This window comes from Oncorhynchus gorbuscha, linkage group LG01, assembly GCF_021184085.1.
Source record: "Oncorhynchus gorbuscha isolate QuinsamMale2020 ecotype Even-year linkage group LG01, OgorEven_v1.0, whole genome shotgun sequence".
Taxonomy (NCBI): domain Eukaryota; kingdom Metazoa; phylum Chordata; class Actinopteri; order Salmoniformes; family Salmonidae; genus Oncorhynchus; species Oncorhynchus gorbuscha.
In genome coordinates, this window is record NC_060173.1 from 20,694,275 (window position 1) to 20,712,461 (window position 18,187).

The 18,187-nt window shown below is 44.2% G+C and overlaps 1 protein-coding gene across 5 annotated transcripts in view; it reads right to left on the reverse strand.

The window, feature by feature from the left end:
* Positions 1–10,280: 10,280 nt before the first annotated feature.
* Positions 10,281–18,187, reverse strand: part of LOC124034511 (cat eye syndrome critical region protein 2-like) — a 48,487-nt gene continuing 40,580 nt past the window's right edge. For 3 of the 5 annotated variants that reach the window (XM_046347837.1, XM_046347829.1, XM_046347807.1), the window contains exons 17-19: positions 16,302–18,156; positions 16,074–16,141; positions 10,281–13,174 (exon numbers count right to left, since the gene is read on the reverse strand). In XM_046347837.1, the coding sequence (XP_046203793.1) occupies positions 16,093–16,141; positions 16,302–18,156 (1,904 nt within the window). In that variant the 3' untranslated portion in view covers positions 10,281–13,174; positions 16,074–16,092. Of the gene's footprint in view, positions 13,175–13,724; positions 14,194–16,073; positions 16,142–16,301; positions 18,157–18,187 lie in introns of those variants that run through there. The other 2 variants (XR_006838579.1, XM_046347816.1) reach the window with 2 other exon arrangements.

Genomic DNA, 18,187 nt, shown 5'->3' on the forward strand with positions numbered 1-18,187 from the left:
TAAATGTGTTGATGTTCTCCGTATCCGTAGCCAGAAGGATTTTGCAGTGCATGGGGATCGAACAGGTTTCCTGTTATATTCATCAGAGGTGTAGGGAGGGCGAAGTCTGTGAATCCAAAAAATAGTAATTATACAGATGATTAACAAAATATGCACACAACAGTATTCATACCTTGGTTTTTGTGGTGAATGTAAAAAACAGTTTTGATAATGGTTTTCATACAAATACCTTGTCCATAATGTAGAGGCTTATGGGATATTAATTAAAGAGGTAAGGGAGGAGGATGGTAATGTGATCTGCATGACATACCAATTGACATACAGTTGAAGTCGGAAGTTCACATACGCTTAGGTTGGAGTCATTAAAACTCATTTTCAACCACTCCACAATTTTCTTGTTAATAAACTAGTTTTGGCAAATCGGTTAGGACATCTATTTTGTGCATGACCCAAGTCATTTTTCCAACAATTGTTTACAGACAGATTATTTCACTTATAATTCACTGTATCACAATTCCAATGGGTCAGAAGTGCACATACATTAAGTTGACTGTGCCTTTAAACAGCTTGGAAAATGACAGAGAATGATGTCATGGCTTTATAAGCTTCTGTTAGGCTAATTGACATCATTTGAGTCAATTGGAGGTGTAACTGTGGATGTACACTGCTCAGAAAATAAAGGGAACACTAAAATAACACATCCTAGATCTGAATGAATGAAATATTCTTAAATACCTTTTTCTTTACATTGTTGAATGTGCTGACAACAAAATCACACAAAAATGATCAATGGAAATCACATTTATCAACCCATGGAGGTTTGGATTTGGAGTCACACTCAAAATTAAAGTGGAAAACCACACTACAGGCTGATCCAACTTTGATGTAATGTCCTTAAAACAAGTCAAAATGAGGCTCAGTAATATGTGTGGCCTCCACGTGCCTGTATGACCTCCCTACAACGCCTAGGCATGCTCCTGATGAGGTGGCGGATGGTCTCCTGAGGGATCTCCTCCCAGACCTGGACTAAAGCATCCGCCAACTCCTGGACAGTCTGAGGTGCAACGTGGCATTGGTGGATGGAGCGAGACATGATGTCCCAGATGTGCTCAATTGGATTCAGGCCTGGGGAACGGGCGGGCCAGTCCATAGCATCAATGCCTTCCTCTTGCAGGAACTGCTGACACACTCCAGGCACATGAGGTCTAGCATTGTCTTGCATTAGGAGGAACCCAGGAGGAACCCAGGGCCAACCGCACCAGCATATAGTCTCACAAGGGGTCTGAGGATCTCATCTCGGTACCTAATGGCAGTCAGGCTACCTCTGGCGAGCACATGGAGGGCTGTGCGGCCCCCCAAAGAAATGCCACCCCACACCATGACTGACCCACTGCCAAACCGGTCATGCTGGAGGATGTTGCAGGCAGCAGAACGTTCTCCACAGAGTCTCCAGACTGTCACATGTGCTCAGTGTGAACCTGCTTTCATCTGTGAAGAGCACAGGGGGCCAGTGGCAAATTTGCCAATCTTGGTGTTCTCTGGCAAATGCCAAACGTCCTGCACGGTGTTGGGCTGTAAGCACAACGCCCACCTGTGGACGTTGGGCCCTCATACCACCCTCATGGAGTCTGTTTCTGACCGTTTGAGCAGACACATGCACATTTGTGGCCTGCTGGAGGTCATTTTGCAGGGCTCTGGCAGTGCTCCTCCTGCTCCTCCTACTCCTCAGTGCTCGTCCTGTATTTCAAGGCCTACCTTCAAACTCAGTGCCTCTTTGCTTGACATCATGGCAATATCAAAAGAAATCAGCCAAGGCCTCAGAAAACAGTTGTAGACCTCCACTATTCTGGTTCATCCTTGGTGGCAAATTTCCAGGTACCATGTTCATCTGTACAAACAATAGTATGCAAGTATAAACACCATGGGACCACGCAGCCGTCATACAGCTCAGTAAGGAGACGCGTTCTGTCTCCTAGAGATGAGCGTACTTTGGTGCAAAAAGTGCAAATCAATCCCGGAATAACAGCAAAGGACCTTGTGAAGATGCTGGAGGAAACAGGTACAAAAGTATCTATATCCACAGTAAAACGAGTCCTATATTGACATTACATGAAAGGCCGCTCAGCAAGGACGAAGCCACTGCTCCAAAACCGCCATAAAAAAGCCAGACTACAGTTTGTAACTGCACATGGGGACAAAGATCGTACTTTTGGAGAAATGTTCTCTGGTCTGATGAAACAAATAATAGAACTGTTTGGCCATAATGACCATTGTTATGTTTGGAGGAAAAATGGGGAGGCTTGCAAGCCGAAGAACACCATCCCAACCGTGAAGCACGGGGATGGCAGCATCATGTTGTGGGGGTGCTTTATTGCAAGAGGGACTGGTGCACTTCACAAAATAGATGGCATCATGAGGCGGGAAAATTATGTGGATATATTGAAGCAACATCTCAAGACATCAGTCAGGAAGTTAAATCTTGGACAATGACCCCAAGCATACTTCCAAAGTTGTGGCAAAATGGCTTAAGTCAAGGTATTGGAGTGGCCACCACAAAGCCCTGACCTCAATCCTATGTAATATTTGTGGGCAGAACTGAAAAGGCGTGCATGAGCAAGTAGGCCTACAAGCCTGACTCAGTTACACCAGCTCTGTCAGGAGAAATGGGCCAAAATTCACCCAAGTTATTGTGGAAAGCTTTTGGAAGGCTACCCGAAACATTTGACCTAAGTTAAACAATTTAAGGCAATGCTACCATATACTAATTGAGTGTATGTAAACTTCTGACCCACTGGGAATGTGATGAAATAAATCAAAGCTGAAATCATTCTCTCTACTATTATCCTGACATTTCACATTCTTAAAATAAAGTGGTGATCCTAACTGACCTAAGACAGGGCATTTTGTACAAGGATTAAATGTCAGGAATTGTGAAAAAAATGAGTAAATGTATTTGGCTACGGTGTATGTACATTTACGACTTCAACTGTACCTTTGTATGCCTCCTTGTCTGTACCCCTGCAGACACAGACACAAAAGTGAGCAGTTCAGTCATCTGCTCGCAATACATATAGCCTTCAACATATTCTTATAGCCTACATACTCTTACCTCTTTGTTGATTGGTATACATTGAATTGTGTTCATTTTTTGTTTTAGAAAGACTTGGCACAAATATGAAAAGATAGATGGTATCATCATGAAACAATATCAATTTAGATCATTCAAGGGACAAACCTTACATTTTTCAGTTAAGTGCCTGCCACCTGCTGTTCTTTCAAATCAAAATGTTTCAATCGGGCAGTTAGGTTCCTGCAAGAACCCCCACCAACTAAGGAGGTTCCTCGATGAACCCCACCTCGGGTTCTTGGAAGAAACCTTTAGGGGGAATTTTCAGTGCCAAGAATCCAAAGGATCTTTGAAGAACTTTGAGAATCTTAGAAGAACCCTTGTTGAACCCCTAATTTTTTAGAGTGTAGGGCGGTGCATAATTGGCCCAGCGTCATCCGGGTTTGGCCGGGGTAGGCCGTCATTGTAAATAAGAATTTGTTCTTAACTGATTTGTCTAGTTAAATAAAGGTTAAATACATTAAAAAAAATATACAGTGCCTTGTGAAAGTATTCGGCCCCCTTGAACTTTGCGACCTTTTGCCACATTTCAGGCTTCAAACATAAAGATACCTAACTGTATTTTTTCCCGAAGAATCAACAACAAGTGGGACACAATCATGAAGTGGAACGACATTTATTGGATATTTCAAACCTTTTTAACAAATCAAAAACTGAAAAATTGGGCATGCAAAATTATTCAGCCCCTTTACTTTCAGTGCAGCAAACTCTCCAGAATTTCAGTGAGGATCTCTGAATGATCCAATGTTGACCTAAATGACTAATGATGATAAATACAATCCACCTGTGTGTAATCAAGTCTCCGTATAAATGCACCTGCACTTTGATAGTCTCAGAGGTCCGTTAAAAGCGCAGAGAGCATCATGAAGAACAAGGAACACACCAGACAGGCCAGAGATACTGTTGTGAAGAAGTTTAAAGTCGGATTTGGATACAAAAAGATTTCCCAAGCTTTAAACATCCCAAGGAGCACTGGGCAAGCGATAATATTGAAATGGAAGGAGTATCAGACCACTGCAAATCTACCAAGACCTGGCCGTCCCTCTAAACTTTCAGCTCATACAAGGAGAAGACTGATCAGAGATGCAGCCAAGAGGCCCATGATCACTCTGGATGAACTGCAGAGATCTACAGCTGAGGTGGGAGACTCTGTCCATAGGACAACAATCAGTCGTATATTGCACAAATCTGGCCTTTATGGAAGAGTGGCAAGAAGAAAGCCATTTCTTAAAGATATCCATAAAAAGTGTTGTTTAAAGTTTGCCACAAGCCACCTGGGAGACACACCAAACATGTGGAAGAAGGTGCTCTGGTCAGATGAAACCAAAATTGAACTTTTTGGCAACAATGCAAAACGTTATGTTTGGCGTAAAAGCAACACAACTCATCACCCTGAACACACCATCCCCACTGTCAAACATGGTGGTGGCAGCATCATGGTTTGGGCCTGCTTTTCTTCAGCAGGGACAGGGAAGATGGTTAAAATTGATGGGAAGATGGATGGAGCCAAATACAGGACCATTCTGGAAGAAAACCTGATGGAGTCTGCAAAAGACCTGAGACTGGGACGGAGATTTGTCTTCCAACAAGACAATGGTCCAAAACATAAAGCAAAATCTACAATGGAATGGTTCAAAAATAAACATATCCAGGTGTTAGAATGGCCAAGTCAAAGTCCAGACATGAATCCAAACGAGAATCTGTGGAAAGAACTGAAAACTGCTGTTCACAAATGCTCTCCATCCAACCTCACTGATCTCGAGCTGTTTTGCAAGGAGGAATGGGAAAAAATTTCAGTCTCTCGATGTGCAAAACTGATAGAGACATACCCCAAGCAACTTACAGCTGTAATCGCAGCAAAAGGTGGCGCTACAAAGTATTAACTTAAGGGGGCTGAATAATTTTGCACGCCCAATTTTTCAGTTTTTGATTTGTTAAAAAGGTTTGAAATATCCAATAAATGTCGTTCCACTTCATGATTGTGTCCCACTTGTTGTTGATTCTTCACAAAAAAATACAGTTTTATATCTTTATGTTTGAAGCCTGAAATGAGGCAAAAGGTCGCAAAGTTCAAGGGGGCCGAATACTTTCGCAAGGCACTGTATAATATCTGCCAGAATTAGTTTGGGGCGCAGGAAACCCCCGAAGAAAAAAATAGCAGCACCCCCAAACTACTTCTGGTGGCTATGCTTTTAGTGCATGTCTGTGGTGCTGTGTGGTGTGTGCCAGTGCGAATGGGCAGTTGCCCGAGGAGAGAGAGCGTGGCATTTCAGTCGAAGGTATAACACAATGACAGACTGTCACGTTCTGACCATAGTTCTGTTGTGTTTTCCCTGTTTTAGTGTTGGTCAGGACGTGAGCTGGGTGGGCATTCTATGTTGTGTGTCTAGTTTGTCCGTTTCTATGTATGGCCTGATATGGTTCTCAATCAGAGGCAGGTGTTAGTCATTGTCTCTGATTGGGAACCATATTTAGGTAGCTTGTTTTGTGTTGGGGTTTGTGGGTGATTGTTTCCGTGTCTGTGTTTTACACCACACGGTACCGTTTTCGTTATTCACGGTATGTTTATTGTTTTGTATAGAGTGTTCAGTTTGTGTTTAATAAACAACCATGGACACTTACCACGCCGCATATTGGTCCTCCGATCCTTCTCGCCTCTCCTCTTCAGACGAAGAGGAAAACCATTACACAGACAGACTAACTACATCACCAATTCGAAACATAACTTGTAGCAGTTATCTCGCTAGAGGAGGCCGGCTCATGATAACAGAATGGGATCAATGGAATGGAATCAACCACATGGTAACTACGTTTAATTCCATTCCATTTACTCCATTCCAGCCATTATTATCCACTGACACATATACACACAGTGCATTCGGAACTTATTCAGACCCCTTGACCTTTTCACATTTTGTTACGTTACAGCCTTATTCTGAAGTAGATTCAATTAATTGTTTTACTCATCAATCTACACACAATACCCCATAATGACATTTTTGAAAATTGATAAAGTAATGTTTCCATTGATCATCCTTGAGATGTTTCTACAACTTGGAGTCCACCTGTTGTAAATTCAATTGACTGGACAATATTTGGAAAGGCACACACCTGCCTATATAAGGGCCCACCGTTGACAGTACGTAGAGCCCCGAGACAGATGTATCGAGGCACAGATCTGAGGAAGGGTACCAAACAATTTCTGCTGCATTGAAGGTCCCCAAGAAAACAGTGGCCTCCATTATTCTTAAATGGGAGAAGTTTGGAACCACCAAGACTATTCCTGGAGCTGGCTGCCCGGGCAAACTGAGCAATCGAGGGAGAAGGGTCTTGATCAGGGAGGTGACGAAGAACCCGATACCCACTCTGACAGAGCTCCAGAGTTCCTCTGTGGAGAGGGGGGGAACCTTCCAGAAGGACAACCATCTCCGCAGCACTCCACTAATCAGGTCTTTATGGTAGAGTGGCCAGACGGAAGCCACTCCTCAGTAAAAGGCACGACAGCCTTCTTGTAATTTGCCAAAAGTCACCTAAAGGACTCTTAGACCTTGAGAAACAAAATGTTCTTGTCTGATGAAACCAAGATTGAACTCTTGGCCTAAAAGACAAGCTTCACATCTGGAGGAAATCTGGCACCATCCCTACGGTGAAGCATGGTGGTGGCAGCATCATGCTGTTGGGAAGTTTTCAGTGGCAGGGACTGGGAGACTAGTCAGGATCGAAGGAAAGATGAACGGAACAAAAGTACAGAGAGACCCTTGATTAAAACCTGTTCCAGAGCGCTCAGGACCTCAGACTGGGGCGTAGGTTCACCTTCCAACAGGACAACGACTCTAAGCACACAGCTAAGACAGCACAAACGTGGCTTTGGGACAAGTCTCTGAATGTTCTTTAGTGGCCTAGCCAGAGTCCGGACTTGAACCTGATCAAACATCTCTGGAGACCTGAAAATAGCTGTGCAGCAATGGTCCCCATCCATCCTGACAGCTCTTGAAAGGATCTGCAGAGAAAATTGGGAGAAAATCCCCAAATAGCAGTGTGCAAAGCTTGTAGTTTCATCCCCAAGAATACTCAAGGCTGTAATCGCTGCCAAAGTTGCTTCAATAAACTACTGAGTAAATGGTCTAAATATTTTTGCAAATGTTTTGTGTTTATACATTAGCAAAAATGTCTAAAAACCTGTTTTTGCTTTGTCATTATGGAGTATTGTGTGTAGATTGAGGGAAAAATACAATTTAATCCATTTTAGAATAAGGCCGTAAAGTAACAAAATGTGGAAAAAGTCAAGGGTTCTGAATACTTCCCAAATGCACTGTATTTACAAAATAAATATGAGGTTTGGAAATGATGCAGACAATTGCATTGATGGAAGCCACACAATTTGCAATATTAAAGCTGATTTTTTTTGTAAATATGTTAGTTTTTTTTTTGGCCTACATGCTAATGAGCTCTATTGCTGCTGGGTTTGGTTTACTTAGTTCATGGACTTTCCCCTCTACTCAAATGTTTTGTTCTTTTTTAAGATTGGAATGTCTTGCTTCCTCTTTCATCTCTGCTGACACTACACATGCCAGTTCTCGTATGTGACTTAGCAGGTGTTAAATTAGGCTGCCAAATGAGAGCCAGGCATAGCTGAGCCCAGTACTTTTGGTATTACAAATTTCACCAACAACAATATCCAATGAAAAATTGTCCAGATAAAATTTTGCTAAGCCAAAAAGCACTTTTAACAGCAAAATCAGACTACCCCATTACTTACCTATTCAATTGGATCAGCTTGTGGGGGTGTGTGTGTGTATATATATATATTTTTTTAAATATATATATATTTTTTTATATCAGGACCCTGTCTTCGGAGATAATTTGTAAAAATCCAAATAACTTCACAGGTCTTCATTGTAAAGGGTTTAAACACTATTTCCCATGCCATAAACAATTAATGAACATGCACCTGTGGAACGGTCGTTAAGACACTAACAGCTTACAGACTGTAGGCAATTAAGGCCACAGTTATGAAAACTTAGGACACTAAAAAGAGGCCTTTCTACTGACTCTGAAAAACACCAAAAGAAAGATGCCCAGGGTCCCTGCTCATCTGTGTGAACGTGCCTTAGGCATGCTGCAAGGAGGCATGAGGACTGCAGATGTGGCCAGGGCAATAAATTGCAATGTCTGTACTGTGAGACGCCTAAGACAGCGAGACAGGACGGACAGCTGATCATCCTTGCAGTGGCAGACCACGTGTAACAACACCTGCACAGGATCGGTACATGCGAACATCACATGTGCGGGACAGGTACAGGATGGCAACAACTGCCTGAGTTAAATCAGGAACGTTAAATCAGGAATCCCTCCATCAGTGCCCAGACTGTCCGCAATAGGCTGAGAGAGGCTGGACTGAGGGCTTGTAGGCCTATTGTAAGGCAGGTCCTCACCAGATATCACCGGTAACAACGTCGCCTATGGGCACAAACCCATCGTCGCTGGACCAGACAGGACTGGCAAAAAGTGCTCTTCACTGACGAGTCGCGGTTTTGTCTCACCAGGCGTAATGGTCGGATTTGCGTTTATCGTCGAAGGAATGAGCGTTACACCGAGGCCTGTACTCTGAAGAGGGATCGATTTGGAGGTGGAGGGTCCGTCATGGTCTGGGGCGGTGTGTCACAGCAGGAAATCTCAATGCTGTGCGTTACAGGGAAGACATCCTCCTCCCTCGTGTGGTACCCTTCCTGCAGGCTCATCCTGACATGACCCTCCAGCATGACAATGCCACCAGCGATACTGCTCGTTCTGTGCGTGATTTCCTGCAAGACAGGAATGTCAGTGTTCTGCCATGGCCAGCGAAGAGCCAGGATCTCAATCCCATTGAGCACGTCTGGGACCTGTTGGATCGGAGGGTTAGAGCTAGGGCCATTCCCCCCAGAAATGTCCAGGAACTTGCAGGTGCCTTGGTGGAAGAGTGGGGTAACATCTCACAGCAAGAACTGGCAAATCTGGTGCAGTCCATGAGGAGATGCATTGCATTACTTAATGCAGCTGGTGGCCACACCAGATACTGACTGTCACTTTTGATTTTGACCCCCCCTTTGTTCAGGGACACATTATTCCATTTCTGTTAGTCACGTCTGTGGAACTTGTTCAGTTTATGTATCAAATTGTTGAATCTTGTTATGTTCATACAAATATTTACACGTTAAGTTTGAAAATAAACACAGATGACAGTGAGAGGACGTTTTTTTTGTTGCTGAGTTTATACTTCATGTGATATGACAAGCAGGTAAATGACTTAAATGTAAATGTATAGTGGCAGGTGGAAAGGCCATTTCTTCAGCGATGTCCAGTGTAGGCCTACATACAGGTTCCATGCTAGTGGCTAATGCTACTTCCATACATTGCGCACAGCATTCAGACCAATTATGCTGATGCTTTGCATTGGCCAATGAGAGGCTTTGAAGGCACCGGTTGGCCATATTGGCACTCCCCAGAAGAAGCAGTCCTCCAAAGCAGGGTTTCCCATACTTGGTCCTGGGGCCCCCCCTGGGAGCATGTTTTGGTGTTTGCCCAAGCGCTACACAGCTGATTGAAATAACCAACTCAAGCTTTGATTTTTTGAAATCAGCTGTGTAGTGCTAGCTTGGGAAAATAACAAAAAGGGGGGGGGGGCAGGACAGTTTGGGAAACCCCGGTTTCGCTCACATAATTTACAAGTATGCATTAAGGTGTTTGTAATAGAATAAACATGGCAAAACTAAATATGAATTTCTATAGCATCCAAAATAAAAACAATTACAATAGTGGGGGAATGCCAAGATGGAGGCGCGGTGGTTTCAAAACAGCAACCCTTCAGTCATCTAGTGTATACAAATGTTCACTAAAATCTATTTGAGGAAAACAGACACGGTTGCAGCCTAAATGAAGGATGTTCTATGTGCGAGCCGGACGCCAGAGAAGACAAGTGTCTATTACCGGCTGTGCAGATTACAGTTGGACGTCAGATGACAAACGACATCAGGGATAATAGCTCCATCAGGCAGACAGTTTGGCTGCTCCTTGACAAGAAACTTACTTTGAAAAGGCCTAAGCATCCATCTGTGACATCACCTAACCCCCAGCTCACCAATCCGTACCAAAGAAAAGAGAACAAGCAACATACTTAAAATCAGGAAAGGTGATTTATTCTAAGAAATGTACAGTATAGAAAATACGTTGTCTATTTCCAAAATAATCTATGTCTTAAAAACTTGTGAACATAAAACTGGAACAAAAGGGGCCTTTTTGATGCCGCCATGCTACGGAGGTAAATGTCTACTGCTTAAAACAACCAGACATCACATGTATATTAAAAACAAGTTAAAACATGTACAAAATGTAAAAGAGCAAATAAATATGATTCACATTTAATCCAATCTAGACATTTTACTAGTGCAGACAAACTGGATGACAGCAGAGTGGAGGCATACAGACTTCCATGTCTTGTGCAGTCAACACAATCAGAGACAACAAAGCTGCATAACAGTATCACAACCTCACAGACCATTTACAACTACACTGTCCTTCATACATGGACAGCGCAAGTGAACACACTACCTCCGAGAAGTCCTCATCTAGCTAATACTAAAAATGAAAATTCCCTAGTAAGTAAAACAGCAATACATCCTTGTACAGAATCGTGGGACACATTTTGTCTCACAGCTAGTATTATCCTATATGCATCCCTCCTTTAATGCCATAGATGTCTATCAATGAGGGGACTACGCTGCCAGCTCTATGCTGTCTAACACGTATTCAATAGAAGCACAGGGCTCAGGTTGTCTAGACTCACCTGTGGCAGGAAGGCATGCAATCTATACAGCTGGTAAGACGAGATCATATATAAAAAGAGCCCTTTTCTGTCGACCTCAGACATATGCCCAATCATTCACCACACCCCCTAGTGACACAAGTAACCTTACAATCAAAGGTCTCATGGAAGGGAAAAGTATACATAGTCATGAGCTTTTGTAGCAAAGTAATACAAGGCCATGTGTGTGCTGGGGTCTGAGTGAGTGAATGACTGAGTAGAGGGACTTAGTGGATGCCAGAGGACTGGCTATGAGGTAGATTCATTTGTTGTCATCGCTATACCTGTGGGGTTCACAGGTGCAACATGGATTTAAGATGGGGAAGAGTTCAATTCACACAGATAAATTGTTGATAGACGCATCACTCGCCGATGCATGGTGGCAATGACAAAAGCTACAATATTAAAATGAAAAAACAAAACCCAAAATGAAATCAAATGGGTTGACAGTAAGCAAGACCGCCATTGTCACAAAGAGGACCAAAAATAACAGAATCTTGCAAAAACAATATTGGTTTATCAGTTGTCACAAAATTAGGTTAATTAACTTGTCGCTATTCCAGTCATGTTTTCTTGTGGTGCTTCTTCTTCAAATAATTCATTAAAATACCCGTATAGAACTGTACACCCTGAGGACATATTAAGTTCATTGAATTGGGGAGGAGGAAGCACTAACGTAAAGAAATAATCACGTATGGTTGTGATTGTGGGCAATCTTTACCGTTCCAAATAAAATAAACACCACAAATAAATGAGCTACAATAGGATGACCATTTTTCAACAAAATGTATGGAATGCAATACATGACATTGAAACAAATAAAAAATAATTGGGCTGGAAGGGTGACAACATGAATATAGAAAAACAAATACATCAATTGTTGTTTCTAACTCTTGTTCACGTTGTGTGTATGTGCATATGCCAACCAGCTGGGCACATGGAAGTGTGGTGAACCAACCCACAAAAGACCCCAGTTTTTGTGACAGAGGACACCTACAGTGAAGAGTTATACTTAATATATATTCATATATACATGGTAACAAGCACCAACAAAGAATCCAAGGCCACTAAATTCCAGTAGTTGTAGACTATCCCTAGTGCATAGCAGAGAAGGCTCTCTACAGGTCTGAAATAAAATACATTCTCATAGTGAAGGCAGTCTTGAAGGATGCATAAAATTACACCGGAACAGCAAAAAAAGCTGTGTTTTAGTCGAGGTGAAAATGGACAGAAAGCTCTCCTTTTCAGAACGATTTCCTTTTTTCCGAAAGGCAATCCGCCATCATCTTCTGTCCCGTCACATGGCGGGGCTCCTGTGCTGTTCATCTATCTACATATATCGAACTTATTCACACATACATTCAACATGAAGGAAACAAAGGCAACTGCAAGGCATGTGTGTGTGTGTGTGTCTGTCGACAGGGTTCTGATGACGGCTTCTCTACAGTCTCAAAGTACCTCCTTTTCTACACCTGAGTCTAAAAACATTTGGAGACGAAAACGGAAAAAAAAACACAAAGTAACACCAGTGCTCTCCTCTTACCACACCAGCTCCTTTTGTCCATAGAGAGGCTCTGAGAAGACCAGGCTGGAGGTCCATAGAGAGTTATAGACAAGGGGGAGAGCCTTCTCCAGACAAATCCAGTGTGTGAGAAAATAATTTAAAAAGGTCAAACAGAGCACCACAATCAGACCATGTCAATAGACCACTTAAAGCCTGCGTTTACACAGGCAACCAGCCTGCAGACAGAGAAACAGGGTCTCCAGATGTTCTTGCTGGCCAGGCCTAGAGGGAGGGACCAGCTATACAGTCTGAACTTGACTGGGAGTCCACAGGCATGAAGACAGACAGGGCCATGTCTCTGCAGAGGCAGTCTCAGTGAGGGTTCCACACAAAGCAGAAAGACATCCCCAGGGGCAAAGAACTCATTCCCTAAAGAGACTCCAATAAATGTGTCTCCATTGCCTGTATCACTCTGCACATCTCCTGTCTGATGCAGTGGGAGCCCTACTTACTGGTGCCCTTGAACACAGACAGAGGACAAAGTCCATTTTGAACCGCTCCGCAGCAGAGAACATCATTGTTCCGACAGCAGTCACATTTAAAGTCTTAAGACAGGAGAGACACAGGCAAGCACACAGGTTGTCGTCATGGATGATATGCAGGCACCAATTTGTGTAAAGGTTTTGTTGCGTTTGTCCTTTACCTGAATTGTGGAGAAAAGAAATGAAACAAGAATATCAATCATTGAAACTAGGACTGTGGCGGCCATGGCATTTTGTCAGCCGGTGATTTTCAAGCAAATAACTGCCGGTCTCATAGTAATTGATCGTTAATTAACAAACACATTTAGTATCTCCTGGCTTCCACACAGTCTGATGTGGACCTTTCGAACATCTACATTTTAAAAGGTCTAACAAATCTATTTAATACAGCCTACACCATCACAATAAATCCATTATTTCTGGGTCTAAAGAAACATGATATGAATAAAATGTTCAAAAGAACAGAATAGCATACAAAGTTGTCCTTATGTTAGGCCCTGATACAGCAGACAATATTTGCTTAGAATTCCGTGGCATTATTTTATAGTATGAAGAATACAATAGAAAGGATATTTTCTCCAAATGATTTGAGGGAAGGCGCACATGCGGCTATTCTGTGTTGAGCGGTTAACAAAGAAACAGGTGCCCCTATACGGTTAATTTAGAGTTATTTATGCAACTTTTGATTTTTAATACATAAGGCTGCATGATGCGACTAATGATGATCTGAAAAAAGTTGCATGAAAGGCATGAGCTCTGCTTAGCTTTTTGCACAGGCTGTACACATTTCATCAGTCTCTCATTCACAATTTGACAAGCACTTGATAATGCCTTGAATTTCCTGGATGGATCCCCTTTGTGTGACCGTAATGCCCTTTAAAAGAATCCATGCCTTTTATGGCCAGTGGCCGTTGTGTCCTTGGGCGGAATATAATCATTATAATTCCCTTCTCCAGGCTGCATGCTCCGAAGCACCTCTCACTCACCTGAAATCTTAGATAATGCCCGTCACGTGATCGGGTCCTTCTCACAGCATCCCAGGTCCTTCTCACAGTCTACAAGTGAAGACACACATCGGGGACGCAACTGCACGTGTTCTTATCAAATGCCAAGGAGCATATTGAAGCCGTTGGAAGAACTGTCCATATTTACTTTTTGTCAGCCAACAAGATGAGTAGGCCTAATGAAAGCAAAAGCACTAGGCTATGTCAATCTACTATCCCCCATAGTATAAAAGTTGACCTATTCTATTGGTCAATTTGACTTCTGTGCGAAAAATAAATATTCCAAACATATCCCTCAACCGTCCCAGGCTGTGATAGATCCTAAATTCATACAAACACTGGCATCAAAAAACCTTTCAAAGGCAATGAGGCTAATGCAACAGATCAGAATGATTAGCTTAAAATGTTGATAAACTATTAGGCTATTTCTTCACATTATAAGTGCAGCAATGCGCACATGGCAGTAGGCTACAAGAGTTGAATGTTCCAAAATCCAATCAACCAGCGGGAAAATACCATTCTCAAAGGTGACCACAAATGCAATTATGCATGTAATGCTTTTAGTATCATCTTCCCCAAACTTGAAACTCATGTGCTGCGTATGTATGCCAGGTAGGGTTTACACCCGTTGTAAATAGGATTCATGTGCTTAAGTGGCCAAATAAGATCTTTAAAATTAAGTTGTGATACAAACCGTATCAAAACATATAGGCCAATTGGCTAGGCTACATGAGGTGCGTGACTATGATTTGAAAATGTTGAGGAGGAAAAAAAGGCAGGAGCTGTGTCTTGCCTTACTGCACACAAGCCGGGCATTATTCAGGTAGGCTACTGCACGGCAAGCGGTAACCGGAGTGCCAAGTCTAAGACCAAAAGGCTCCTCAACAGCTTCTACCACCAAGCCATAAGACTGCTGAACAATTAATAAAATCGCCACTGGACAATTTACATTGATGGACCCCCCCCATTTTGTACACTGCTGCTACTCGCTGTTAATGATCTATGCATAGGCACTTCACCCCCACCTACATGTACAAATTACCTCAACTAACCTGCACCCCCGCACACGGACTTGGTACAGGTGCCCCCTGTATATAGCTTCGATATTGTTATTCTTATTGTGTTACTTTTTATTTTTGTCTACTTGGTAAATATTTTCTTAACCAACAGTGCATTTCAAGAAGAGTTAGAGGCTTGTAAGTAAGCATTTCAAGGTAAAGTCTACACTTGTTGTATTTGGCGCATGTGACAAATAAAGTTTGATTTGATTTTGATATCGATTCGATCGAAGTGATAATATATAATTCACAAGCGATAGGCTAATATTGGTCACCCATCAGATTGTTCTTGAATTAATCTTGTCTTTACATATACTAAATCATATGTGTGAAATTGGTTTTGATTTAAAAATGGACCATTATCATGCAACTGTTGGGGCAGGGGTTCATGCTAGGTAGGCTATACTCTTGTTGTAAAGCGAAGCAATATGCTTAATATTAGTAAAGTTGAGAAAATATAGTAGGCCTAGCCTTTAGAAAGCTAATGGGATCCTCCTCTTCTTAATAGAGGCCATCAAAACTAAGTTCTCACGCAATTGCATAGCCTATAGAAATGTTGCGCAAGATGAGCTCATGGGCTCATAAATTGTTTGATTTTCAAATTACATTTGCATTGGTGTCAGAGTGATTAGAGGGACAATAGAGTGCTGAGTACCAGGCAGTTAGCAAGTTTGGTAGTCCACTAATGACCATCAGCAGCATCAGAGCTTGGAGAAGCCTGGTTACCGTGACTAAACAGTTACGTGGAATTTAACCTGCGGTCATGTCTCGTGACCGCCAGTTTATCAGTAATACGGTCATCGTAACAGCCCTAACTGAAACATGATGTGATTTATTGAAATATTGATTGGTGAAATCTGTTATGAATGTTTTGTAATGTTTTTAAAATGTACAACTGCCTTAATTTTGCTAGACCCCAGTAAGAGTAGCTCCTGTCTTGTCAGCAGCTAACGGGGATCCATAATAAATGCAAAATACACCATTGAATAGTCACTTACCCTGCTTCCACAGAGTTGCTTAAACTCCCTGTTTACTGCTGGGACCACTGGGAGACATCATCTGCTGCCTACAAGATGACATAAGATAAAACATCAATAACCTATTTTCAACCATATTTTTAGCAGGGAGTCCCCAATTGAGATCAAGTACTCTTTTGCAAAAAAGCCCTGCAAGGGAGCCCTGCAAAGGAATGAACCATTAGAATCTTCAGCGTAGCTCTTTCTTACCCTAGGTGAAGGAAGTGTTCAGGTCCCAGGCCTCTCTGCTGGACCGTCATGCCTTGGAAGTGGCCTTCAGTCTGGGGGTGTCTGTAAATGGCCATGCGGGTCTGTCCCGGGTGAAAGGGCAGGTGCTGGGGCCGCTGCAGGGCCTCCATGAGGTGAGGGTGGGGTCTTTGGGGAGTGTAGTGTCCACTAGGAAAGCCAGGCTGGCTAGGGTATGGAGGCCGAGAAATCATGTGGGGGGGTGGGGCCCCACCCTGCTGCATCCCAGGATGCACCGCTCGGGGGTCGTACAGGAAGTTGGCCACTTGAGGCAGGGGCTGGGAACTCCAGCGGCGTGCAGCAGCGTTGTGGCTGTCCAGGTCTAGGATCTCTTTAGGGCTCTCTGCCCGCTCTGAGGTCTCCTCCACCCGAGCATGCTGAGGCTTCATTGGGCTACCAGCCTCCCTGCTCTCCTTCCCCGCAGAGCCTCCATGGAGGCCCTCGGGCAGGAGACTTGGGGACATCAAGCTGACCCCGGAGCCCTCAGAGGCCAGGGGGGAGCCCATGCTGCTGCCCTCCTTCAGGCACCCATTGACCTTGGCACTGGCTGCAGGCAGGTAGGTGTTGGAGGGCATGGGGTGGCGAGGCTGGTATTGCTGCTGCCTATGCCACTCCTCAGGTGGGTAGCCCCCCCGGCTGTTGCCCTGGGGCTGGGGGTATAAGTGTTGCTGCTGGTACTGGGGGTACATGTTGGTGTGGCCCTGGAGATGCTGCTGCTGACCCATGTGGTATGGATAGGAAGCTCCTTGCTGGTGGTAGGTGGGGTAGCCGGCAGGGTTATGGTTTGGGTTCATGGTCTGGGGCATAGCTTGGTTTGGGTAAGGCTGCCGATTTGAAGGGGGCATGGGCCTGCCCATAGGTTGACCATAGTGTGGATGTGTTGGGCTGCCCATGGCTCCAGCAACCTGGCCCGGAGAGTGGGGAGGCATGGCTGGGATGTGACCAGGTGCTGGTCCCCTTGGCCCCAGACTGCCCTGGTTACCCAACTGTGTCTGTTGCACATTGGGACTGAACGACTGTTGTTTATAGATGCTGTTGGGAGGTCCAGACTTCATCATGCTGGGGTTACCAGAGCTGCCTCCAGAATCCCTTCTGCTAGTGGGCTCGCTGGGCCTCTGGTCTCCATGGTCAGCTGGGCTGGGCTGGGGAGGCAGCTGGGACACAGGGTGGCTGGGGGGCAGGGAGGTGAAAGGGGCTGGCTGTGGTGGACCAAGGCCAGGCTGGGGGGTGCATTTTGGCATTCCATGCATGGGGCTTGGCTGTGGACCACGTTGAAGGGGATTCTGAGCCACATGTGGAGGTGTGTTCTGAGGGTTTTGGGATCCTTGCTGTGGGGCTTTCTGACTGATATGTTGAAGGATGTTTTGTTGCTGTGCATTCTGGATCATGTGTTGATGGGCGTTCCTAGGGTGAGGGGCATTCTCTGGTATTTGCCGAGTGGGGATCTGGGTTATATGCTGTGGAGCATTCTGGGAGTGCGGAGAGTTCTGGGAGGGAGGTGAATTGTGGGGGTGTGGAGGAGGAACAATGGAAGGGTTGTTCTGTTGAGTGGGAGTCTGGCAGACAGACTGTCCTCTTCTCTCCCCCTCCTGGTTGCCGGTTGTCTCTGAGCTCTGTGGGTGTCCCGGCCCAGACGCAGCCTGCTCCCCGGTCCCGCTACCCCTCTCCTGTGATCTGCCCAAGTTTGGAGCCGAGGGGCTCTGCATGCCCCCAGTGGGGTGACTGGGAGGCTCTGTGGAACGATCCTGATCAGACTGGACGAGGGTTATCCGCGTTCCTGCCTGGTTGTTGTTGGTCGTTTTGTGATCTGATGTGAACTCTGTTAGGACAGAGAATATAGAGGAAGGATG